Source organism: Cyprinus carpio, chromosome A1 (genome assembly GCF_018340385.1).
Source record: "Cyprinus carpio isolate SPL01 chromosome A1, ASM1834038v1, whole genome shotgun sequence".
Lineage (NCBI taxonomy): Eukaryota > Metazoa > Chordata > Actinopteri > Cypriniformes > Cyprinidae > Cyprinus > Cyprinus carpio.
The window spans coordinates 33,355,336-33,367,084 of record NC_056572.1 but is presented as its reverse complement, the minus strand read 5'-3'; the positions used below and the strand labels follow the sequence as shown (position 1 = coordinate 33,367,084).

At 42.8% G+C, this 11,749-nt stretch overlaps 1 protein-coding gene across 1 annotated transcript; it reads right to left on the bottom strand.

Moving 5' to 3' along the window:
* Positions 1-5,448: 5,448 nt before the first annotated feature.
* Positions 5,449-11,359, bottom strand: LOC122146088 (delta-like protein A). Its single transcript, XM_042763375.1, has 11 exons — positions 10,326-11,359; positions 9,932-10,231; positions 9,774-9,834; positions 9,437-9,694; positions 8,608-8,668; positions 8,385-8,515; positions 7,978-8,147; positions 7,638-7,854; positions 6,715-7,549; positions 6,371-6,603; positions 5,449-6,251 (listed from the first exon to the last, which is right to left on the bottom strand). Exons 1-10 carry the CDS (start codon positions 10,377-10,379, stop codon positions 6,372-6,374), a joined length of 2,319 nt encoding a protein of 772 aa, XP_042619309.1. The 5' UTR covers positions 10,380-11,359; the 3' UTR covers positions 5,449-6,251; position 6,371.
* Positions 11,360-11,749: the final 390 nt, after the last annotated feature.

Genomic DNA, 11,749 nt, shown 5'->3' with positions numbered 1-11,749 from the left:
GGCTTAGAGGGGAGTGGGTGGGGCTCAGAGATTGGCGGGAATCAGATCTGGATTGTTTGTCCAAGGTGTCTGAGTATCCGCCATTCCTGCGGCTTTTGTTTTTCAAAGTACCGTTTTTTTTTCCGAGATTGGCTGTCCCCACATCTGAATTTTGAATAGGACATGTGCCGCTGGGGGGAGAGGGCGCTCATTGCCTCATTGCTGAGATTGTCGGAGCGCCTCCTATAGGATGGGAGACCCAAGTCTGGGTTTCAGAAGGGGATGGTGGCTTTGCACTCAGGACTGTGGTTGACTGGAAGAGGGTGTCCTCTCTCGAATGGGCGCACGGGAGCAGAAGGACTGTCATCTTCCTGTTCCCTGTCCCGTGAGAGGAAGCAATTGGCTCTTTTAAAAACGGTGCGGCTGCTGCTTTGTTCCGCTTCTCTTCTAGTCTCTGTTTGAGGAAGACATATCATTGATACTTTACTGATGATTACAAATATTTAAATAAATGAATAATTAAATGATTAAATAATTAACATTATAAAGTATTGTTCATTGATTATTGAATATACAGGACAAAATATACTAATACACACACACTTCTGCAGTCTTACCCTATAAAGCCTACTGTATCATAATGGATATGCACATTTCTAATTATCAATCCCTGTTGTACACATTCTACTACATGTCCTATGTCTTTACAGTCTTTAGATTTTTTTTTAGCAAGGCCTTTTATTCAAATTGTAAATATAAAAGTAAATGCAAGAACAATTGTTATTATATTGTTAATGTTTCAAGATGGACATTTACTGGACTGAAGCAGCTTTGGTTTACTTGATTATCCACACATCATTTTTAAGAAAAAACCATGTTAAAATGTGAGTTTCAAATATAATCCATCAGGCTTTTGGGGAACTTTTATTTGTTCATCTCTCAGACGTCATTGTATTGCATTGTAATGCAGATCTCATTGATTTACATTACAAGCTTTTAGGTCATATAAATATCAGTGACTGCACCAAATTACAAATTTTTCTTAAAAAAAAGTTTTCTTCTGACTATTATTTCATATGTAAGGCTTTACAGGGTTAAATTTCACCTGTGTGTTGGCTGACACTTCCTCTTCTGCTCATGCTGATGCTTCCTCTTCTGCTTGTGTTGGCGCTCCCTCTCCTGCTCTGAATTTCTATCACAGAGATACTTTCTGAGTGCTGGAGAGCAGGTTCCAGTCGAGTCATGCTTTGGTCTCTCAGTTCAGTAATAATTGTCCCTTTAGATTGCAGTTGAGTTCTTCAGGTCAACTCTCAGAGGTCACGCTTTGGTCTAGATCTGTTGCTTGTGTCTGCACATAAAAGATCATCAGATTTATTCTGCTGACAATTATTTTTTACATTTTGCTTTCTTGATAAGTTGGCCCCCATAACTTTTTTTGTGTAATCTGTGGAATCTCGCAAATCAATTCAGTATGTATACAGTGCTCTTATTGGTAGAAAATTATCTATTTGCCTAAATTTCTCAACAATTTTATAAAAATTGACACTCTGTGCTACTTATTCCTGGATTGCAGAGAAGTTGATTAGTAGTAGATTAAAGCAGATGGTGCAACATTCTTTAATGAGTCTTTGTTTTCATCCATTATCTGAATTAGACATGGTCAAATAACACACTGACATATTTCCAATAGTGTTCAGCTCCACCTGCAGCTCGAGGAGAATGATACTGATCTTAAGAAAGAGATGTGTGCCAGTGTGTAAGGGCATGTAAATGGTGTTCTCACTGTATTCTTTAATCATTTGCATGTAAACAACAAAATGCATTTTAAATTTTCTGAGTTACGTTTTATACACCAGATTGATGGACACGGTCATGTCATGAGACGAAGTAGCACAGAACAAACTGACATCACAACGTCTGCTTGTTCAGGACGCATTACCTTAATTTCACTGATTGCCAGATTGTGACGGAGTCCAAGCATTCTTGAATAATTTAAATCTCTGAGGTGAAGGTAGAGACTTTTAACTCCCAAATACAGCGATAAGTGCAATCTAAGCAGGATCTGTACCAGAAACAGGATATTTTAATGTAGCTTGTGGGTTAAACAAGTTCCTTGAGGCTTAAAGGTTAGATGGTTTTTATGCCATAGCTCAAGCTACTAATCAAGTAATGTTACATTTTGCAGATACTCAATTTAACATCTACATACATGTTTGAGGCATGAGCTTACAGCACAGACATACAATGTCAGCAAGACATGCACCTTTTAACGTAAGATGAGAGTAACCAGCAATGATGAAATATAATAGCACATAAGTCAATCCAAAAGCAGAAGTCCACAAATAAAACACTCCACAAACCTTCTCAACGCTCCCAAGAATTAGCTGATGTCCTTGTCAGCATCTTGTATCTCTCCTTCTTCTCCCCATCTCTGTGGCTTTTCTCCTCTGGCTCTTTTCTTCATTATTTTAGAAGCGGCAGGTGTAACTCAAGCTAGACTCTGCCTCTCCTCATGACTATTTCATCACACCTGGTCTGTCCCTATTGCACCCGAGTCCTCTTCCTTGTTCTCCTGTTCCCAGTTCACATGTTCTTCTCCTTGTCTTCTGTGTTCTTCAGTTATGTCCAGCTCTGCCTCTGGTTCTTCCCCAGTCAGTTTTCCAAAACGCTGGTCCTTCAGCTGCTGGTTGCGGTGCATATCCAGCGTTGGTGGACATGAGCCATGCTCTCGCAGCTCAGTTGCATGTGACTGATGACTTGTGATTCGGGTACGCTGCTGTTTTGTATTTTAGCGTCCATGTTGTGCCGGAATATAGTGTTACGCTCTGTTCCCTGAGGACTCTACATGATCGACTCATTAAAATGCAACGGGATCACAGAGCAAACCTCTTATTCCCCTCTTTATATTCCATGAAGTCACACTGATGGCAGCTCAAGCTCTAGTGCTAATTGAAATGCAGAACACTTTGATCTTCTTGGGTTGCACTTGGCAAAAGCCTTCTCACGAAAGCAATATTAAGATTGTATTATAATTTTAATATAAAAGGCCACACCCTTATTTACTGTTTAGGAACCAAACATTCAGTTGTTTTATTTGTTTGCACATTTTCTAAATTTATGTGGTGTTTGCCTGTGTGAAACACACCACCACAATGCTGAAATGTTTTGGGTGGTTGCCAGGGCGTTGCTATGACATTGCTAGAGTGTTCTGAGTGGTTCCCAGGGTGTTGCTATGAGGTTGCTAGGGTATTCTGAGTTGTTGCCAGGGCAATGCTATAAAAATGTTCTAAGTGGTTGCCAGATTGTTGCTACAAGGGTTGCTAGGGTGTTCTGAGTGGTTGCCAGGGTGTTGCCATGGTGTTTCTAGAGTGTTCTGAGTGGTTCCCAGGGCAATGCTGTGAAGTTGCTAAGGTGTTCTGAGTGATTGCCAGGGCAATGCTATGAAAATGTTCTAAGTGGTTGTCAGGTTGTCGCTATAAGGGTTGCTAGGGTGTTCTGAGTGGTTGCCAGGGTGTTGCCATGGTGTTTCTAGGGTGTTCTGAATGATTTCCAGGGCAATGCTGTGAAGTTGCTAAGGTGTTCTGAGTGATTGCCAGGGTGTTGCTATGTGGTCGCCATGATGTTGCAATGAGGTTGCTAAGATTAGCACATGACTATGTGGTTACTAGGGTGTTGTGCAAGGTTACTTTGAGGTTACTAAGTGTTACGGGTATTGAAAACTCCATAACTGTAACTATGAGTAGTAATAATAGTGAGGCCACTCTTGGTGAAAAGAAAGTGTAAAACTGTCCTAAATAAAGCTTCTAATGTTTGATCTCAGGATGAATCTAAATCAAGTGAAGTACTTTACTGGCGCACAATGTGAAGTAGTTTAAAGTTACGTTGAGACATATCAGAGAAGACCAAGAGACGTGAGCTGAAGGGTCTCCATTGTGTCTCTCCTTCATGGCCATGTGGGGTCTAGCTGGTGTTTTCTGCCTGCAGGACGCTTTGACTCAAGAGGACAGACAACATCTGTCGTTCTTTGCCCCCTCCCTTCCCTCCATTCATAGGCACACACTGCCTCTCCCAAATGGTGCCCTTTTGTATCGGCTATTGTCCGCCGCTACATTGTGTGACTCTGCCTGTTCCCCAGAGCTCCATTGATGAGTGCTGTAAGAGACCTCAGCCAGAACTCCTCTGAACTTCTCCTCGAGCTTAATGTTTAGCCATAAAAGCTCAACAAAAGACATTTTGTTCTCTAGCTGCAGCAGTGTTAGGATACAAAATCTTGTACAAACTTTCTCTTAATAGAAATTGCAAGAGAACATCATTAAAAAAACTTGTATTTTTTTCTAGGTTTTGGTTGTTGTTTTGGTGATGTGTGTTTGAAATCAAGCAAGGCTTTCCTGCCAAAACACCTGCCAAGTAGTTTCATCCAGTTAGGAAATGTGCCAACTGGTTCAGTTTTTCCCCCTTCCCAAAGCCTTAAATTTCTCTCTCTAGTCTGGTTTGAAAACTTATAAACATCCTGCAGCTATTTGACGGCATTTCTCAAAGGCCCTTCTCTTGAGCGATGCACCCGCGGCAGGCAGAATGTGGGGTAAAACCATGAATAGCCCAGTATGGGGTGACCAAGAGGCCAGAGCAGATGTTAATGATTAGCTTCGTTCTCATCCCAATAAAGAACCCACATCCCAATCTATTCCCCATTTTCTAAAGAACCATTTCCAACCTTTACAGAGTTGCACACATAGAAGTCATAAATCCAACACCCAGAAAAGACTTGACTGAAAATCGAACCACCACAAAAGAGACTTACGAGAAAAGAGGCTACAATTTAGCAGTGTCTTACAACACTTTAAAGGTTTTGCAGTTTGTTTTTGATGGTTCATGCGGTTTATAAGTTTGTCTTTTCTTTAGGCTGAAAATGCTGTAACAATTGTGTCAGCATTCAAATATGAATGTAAAGATGCTCTGTTTGAACATTTAGGCCAAATGCATGTGAAACAGAAGTGTGTGGTGGAATTAATAAAACAATGAAATACTTTCATAGTTCATAATCTTTATTTGGAAAAATAATTTAAGCTAAAACTTCATTCAGAGAAAGAGAACCAAACAAAAGCCTGTTAATGAAAACAACAGCATTAATAACATTTTTACAATCCTTCTTTAAATAACTTTTTCTCAAAACATCCCAGCAACCCGAAGTGCCTTTGCAAGTAACAGGAGCAACTTAGGAAAAACGCAAACTTAAATAATCTTAAAAACATTACAAATATTTAGAAATACAACTTAAATAAAAATAAATTAACTTAAATCATACAACTCTTGTTATAAAAAGAAAATAAAAAAACATACAAACAAGGATATTATTCATCATCAACAACACAAAACTTAATTTTTTTTACGTCGAAAAACAAATTACATACATTTTCTAAACCATAATGCAAAAAAGCGGAGGCTTGGAAGACTTTGAGATTTTTTTTGAGCACTTACACATAGATTCCACTGGTCTTGTGACAGGATATGACATCATGTGACATTTTAACCCAGTGCAAGACAGGCCAGTATGGCTGAACATCCACCGTTTTGATGTAGTCCCTTGTACACTGACTTGTGGGGCCAGCAAATGTTGCCAAAATATTGCTAAAATGTTACCACAACTTCGCCACGATGTCACAGAGACAGTCAATGGCAAAACAGTTTGTGACACATTTATTTTAAACTACTTCCTTAACATCCTTAATGTTTGGTGCAGTCTCTGGGCACAGTAAAAGCCTGTGGGAATTATTGGCGGAAAACCAGCAAATGTTGCCAAAATATTGCTAAAACGTTGCCACAATGCTGACACATTATAGGACATCACATGGCAAAACACTCCGATACTTTACTTTTCTTGTATTCTCTTTCTGTTACTTCTTTCCTAATGCCATTTTCGTGTGATGAACCCACGTTAAAAAACATTTAAATATGGACACATATTGTCCAACACCTTAAAAATGGCTTTACAGGTCAATTTTACAACTACGTTTGAAATTTTAATGACACTCCTGCCACCATTATTATTTCCACAAGTTTCCAAGCCTACAGGCCACCACTGCCTGTGCCTCTTTCAGTACAGAGAACCAGCTCATCCTGAATATCAGTCAATCAGTCTTAGTTTCTCAGCAGCAGTAGTCATGAGGTGGGACATTTCCACCTAAGGTTTCGAGCAGCAGCATTTTCTTAGGGAGTTCAAAATGTCTCCCATAGGACACAATGAGCATCGGCTTCCTGCAGGCCCATTACACCTGAGATGGGAAAAGGGAAAAGACAACAAAACCTCTGTTAGTTCTCAGAATCAACGTAAGAATGCTAAATGGACATACTTTCTTTGCATAATGTAAAGTCAACTACATGTGACACTCACCTCAGTTGCGATTACACATTCGTCTTTTTCCTCCGACATCACCATGACGGATTTGTATTTGGTGTCGACACAAGCCGACGTGGATGCCGATGCACATGCCGACGCACATTGGCTCGGAATACAGCGAATCGGAATACTTTGATTCTGAATACTTTGATTCTGAGTACTTTGATTCAGAATACTTTGATTCAGAATACCTTGACTCTGAATATTTGGACTTTTCTGACGCATCACTGTAACGAAAAAAGAGAGTAGCATGTTAGTGATGCCTAAATTTGAGAGGACACTGAGTAAATATTCAAAGAAATTATTTGGGACAAGAATACTCAAACACATTTTTTTACCTTTTCAGACGTTTCCTGCGCTTCTCCTCAAATTCCGAAGAATCCTGCAGAGATTGGCACTTTACATCATCGCAGCTATCGGACAACTCCTTTGCTGCCATCTCCTTTCCAGCGTGCTCCAGTTTCACCTCATGCTTCACTTCATATTTTACTTCATGCACCAGGTTGTAGTCTGCAGGCGCATGTCGTGTCTTATAGGTCCTCTTCTCCTTCTCTGTTGTCATGCTCACGTCGTCGTGATCACTGTGAAAATCAATCTTCTTGTTGATGTTCTTTAAAGGTGCTGCCCCGATGACACTTACGGCCAGGTCTTTGTCACGGTGACAGTTGTTTGTGAGGTTGTTGATCGTTTCGTTTTCCCCATTGGCGACCTCCTCCTCCCTATCCCGTCGGCGCTGCTGAACCTTCGAGCGAACACAAACCACCACCACGGCGCATGCGACTACCAACAACAGCACCAGCAGGACTCCTGATCCCACGGCAGTCCAGGGAATGTCGCTGCCAATTTGGGACGCTCTGTCCGGAAGCAAGAACTGGCAGTTGCGTCCTCCGTATCCCGGAACGCAAGCGCACACGTAGCGGTTGTTCCTCTCGTGGCAGGTGGCGCCATTATGGCAGGGGTTGTGTTGGCAGCGGCTCACAGGTGAGCTGCAGTTTCGTCCTGTGTATCCAGGTGGGCACGTGCAGATGTAACCGCTGGCCCCTTCCTGACAAGTCCCGCCATTTTGGCAAGGATACAGTGAGCACTCATCCCCGGCACGATCGCAGTTCATACCTGTGAACCCTTCGGGACACTGGCACAAGTATGAGTTCACCAGGTCGACGCAGCGTGCACCTGAGGATCGAAAAACGAAGAGAATGAGATTCTGGACAACTTTTGATCACAAAGATTCATGAAGTTCAAATTCAAAAGTGCATCATACCATTAGAGCATGGACTGGAGGAGCAATGGTCGATCTTCTTCTCACAGTTGAACCCTGCGAATCCTGTGGGACACTGGCAGAAGTAACCACCGTCAGGGTTGTCTGCACAGCGTCCACCATTAAAGCATGGACCATCTGCACACGTCATGGCACTAAGCTCGCAGTTGTTGCCATAGAAGCCAGGAGGACAGGTACAGCTGTAGGTATTCTCCATGTCCTGTAAACGCAAAAGGAACACGATGCTTAGCAAAAGAACAAGAACGAGTGTTTTAATGCAAAAGCATTGGTTTGTACATAGTGGCCAAGTCTAATTTACATGTTTGCAAACATTTACACTCACAGTGCAGCTTCCTCCATTGCGGCAGGGGTTTCCTGTGCATTCATTGACCTCGATCTCACAGCTGGCTCCCGTGAATCCTGGCCGACAGGAACAGGTGTAGCTGCCCTGACCGGTGTTACTACAAGTGGCTCCATTCAGGCAGGGCTTATGATGTGTGCAGTAGTTCAGATCTGTAACAGAGGCGGACATATGTTGAGCACATGTGGATTAATCCGACCCAAAGCAGTGACACATGGCTGGACCGCAGCTGGACAGCTGCTGCAAACTCAAACGTTTATCCCATATCTATCTTTCAGTGAGCCTCTCTCCTCTCTACCAAACATCCTTGTGTCGTTTAGTCTTCCAAGGCCATTCTAAATGCTTTTCTTTGATCTTTTGTGTCTCTTTCGCTCAGCTCGCTTTCTTACCTTGGTTGCAGAAGAGGCCACCCCAGCCTTCCTGGCAGTTGCATTGCCATGGTTGCTGGCAGGTTCCATGAAGGCATCCTGGGTAACGTATGCACTCATCACAGTAGCGGCCTTTAAAGCCCACTCTGCACCTGATGCACAAAATAAACAAATCATCCAATTAGAAAATCAATCCTGAAGGTGATTTCAATAGCTAATGACATAAACACTGAAATACACATACTTGCACTCTCCAGGTTTCTCGCAGAAGCCGTGCTCCTCATCGCATCCTGGGAGGCAAATTGCTGTAAGGAGGACAAAACACCTGCATTAGGATCATGGAGGCACATTTTCTTATTTTAACTTTGTTTTCCAAAAATCCTAACTAGGACATTTTATGTCAGATGAAGAGGGAGGAGGGGTCACTTAAACCTATTAGCGTTCTCTCTTGCTAAAAAATACTCAAATCTCCTAATCACCACTGAAGAATTTCTGCTTAACACATGACAACAATAGGGTTCTCACAAACAAGGGGACCCTTCTTTCCTCCCTCTCTTCACTGTGGGTCAAAACTTTTTTTTCCCTCCTGTGCTCTCAATGTCTCCGGGTAGGGAAGATAAGAGTGGACAGCTGGTGTATGCGCGGCCAGCGGGCGACAGCTGCTCCATTGTCTGCGCACTCCCGGCAGCTGCCCACTTCAAACAATACCTCCCCTACGCCAGCCAATCAGCAGCCGGTCCACTCTGGGAGCAACCAATCGGACGCCAGCATGTAAATTTATGGCACGCGTGAGATTATTCCTAAAAACTTTCCTCCTCCCGACTGGAATAAATCAAGTGGTGTGTTGGGAGAGTGGGTTGGAAGGGGTAGTGTGAGTGTGGGGGGGCGGGGGTATTAGTTACAAGTTGTTCGTAACCGTTAACTTTGCTTTTTCTCCCTCTCTTTTCTAAATAAGTTGCATGCAGTGTTTTCAAATCTGGGTTTACTTTTTCAAACAAACAACATTACATTAAGGGAATGTGATGGGATTTTATGCAATTTTTACTATATTAATATACAATATTTTTACTCACGTTCTGTGCAGTACTGGCCCTTCCAGCCGGCATCGCAGATGATTTCTCCACGTTCTCCACAGGTGAAATGACCGAATGCATCATCTCTGGGCCGGCAGAACACAGAGCATCCCTCGCCATAGTAGTGCTCATCACATACAAAGCGGTAGGAGTACTTGAGCTCGGTTCGACCTACGCTGTGCAGGTCCTGGGACCAGTCCTCACCCACAGTCAAGTGCCGCTGTGTGGTCATGGTACTGATGATGCGCTCTGGGTTTTCTGCATAGAAAATGATTTTCAGTCATGGTGTTCAAAAATATTCATATTAACATTCTTTTTCTGTTATGAAACCACATACCTGTTGTCAGATCCTCTTTGGAATCAGCATGCACTGCTTCGATGATAAGAGAAAAGGTTCCCTGCAATAGCAAAAAACAGATTTGTCCATCAGAGAATGAGCTGAACATTACTTCTGAATTACTTCTCAAAGTCAAAAGTCAATGCACCAGTACTCACCGGCCACGTGAAACCGAAATTCATCCTGATGGGATTGGTGAAAGAGCCATCAGGTAAGGTATCTGGCACTTGGAAAGAGTTGGAGCCCAGCACAGGGGTGACGGTGCCTCCGTAGGTGCAGGGTGGCTCTGGAGATGCATTGGGCTGATAATGTTTTAAGCAGATGCGGAAAAAAGTTTTGCACTCGCATTGCTGGTACGGTGTGGTCAGTCCACCTTTGCAGCAGTTCTTGTTGCCTTGCACACCCTTCTTGTTCAAAAACTCCTGCAACTTCAGCTCAAAGACGCCTGAGGAAGACGCCTGGAGAACAATCAGTGTTTGAATATTAGATCTAAATGTCATAGCAGTAAACACATTGCTTTAGATTCAGACAAGAGTGAGAAGTCAGTCTTACCTGGCAGAGCAGCATGTACATGATGGAGAAGAGCAACAGTAAGTAGCGTCCCATGATGAATAAATAATAAATAAATAGTTTTTTGAAAGTCTTTGAGCAACTTGGCTGCTCCCAGATCAGCCAGGGGATCCCTCGTATTAAAAGCCTTTTCTTTTCACCCACTGATTCATTGGAAGAGGCTTGCTTTCAAAAGAGACTGAGCGTGAACGCATTTCCCTTTCATGTCAAGTGCGCACAAAGCAACAGAATCCCCAGTTCTTCACCGAAAAAGTGTGTCAAAAACAAACTGAAAAGTCCCAGATTAAAATAAAAGGACTTGTTGAATTCCGTCGGAATGATATAATCCTCAGAAGTCGGAGAAGAAAAGTCGAAAAGATGCTCGTGTGTATTCTTATAGTTCCTTCTTGGTCTGATTATAAACCAGAGTTCGTCACTGGTCCAACATCCCTCCTCACGTCCTTCTCCCGTGGACACTGTGCGTTTGTATCTGGAGCGAGGCCGCCTGCCGCCAGCTTTATACGGAGTGCCACATGCCGGGGTAATAATATGCTAATGAACCACTACCCCCAATCTGTCCCACGCTTTACAATGCGGCTCCCTTGCAACCAGCCCCTACCAACCAACCTCTCCTAAACACATCAGCGCTGCTGTGTGTGCGTAAAAGCGACGGTAATTTACAACTTGAAGATTTAGACGTTAGATTATTTATTAGGCCTATAGATAGATTATTTGCATTAGAAAACACATACAATGCGACACAAAAATACCTGATAGTTTTGTGTTCTGTGTTCGTTTATTCACGTGTGTTTTTGGCATATTTAAACTTATCTAAAAGTTCACTTCCAGCACATCTGAGGAATAAAATCCTCAAAAAGTTTTCAGCAAATGTCTACTTCCCTTTGCGTTTCCTGCTTCAGTGAGTCTCCTGATTTGTGTCTAAAACATTCCTCGGGCTACTGTGTGTGCGTCAGGCAAACTCACAAAAGAATACGCATCATTTGTATGGAGGCCAAATTCTCCACTTGCTTTCCTTTTTCCGCTGTGTGAGTGTGTGTGTGCGTGAGTGTATTAAACACGTGCGGTAAAAGAGTCCGAAGCGCGCGCGCGTGTGTGCATGAGTGTGTGTGTGTGTGTGTGTGTGTGTGTGTGTGTGTGTGTTGCTCGCGTGGCCATCCCCGGGGCGCTCCGCTATTGTGTGCAGGCCGAATAAGTTTGCTCTCAGCTGTATGGTAATTCAGGCAGCACCTGCGCTACCATTCTTATAATCGGGCGATCCACGGAGCCCCACAAAAACAAGCAAATCGCCTCCTTATCGTTCCATTCTCAGCAGCCTATTTAAATAAATATATGTTTGTTTTTGCTGGTCTTTTGAACGTCTTCGATGCCGGACTGTTGTCTTACATTAGCCGATTTTTTCCAAGCCA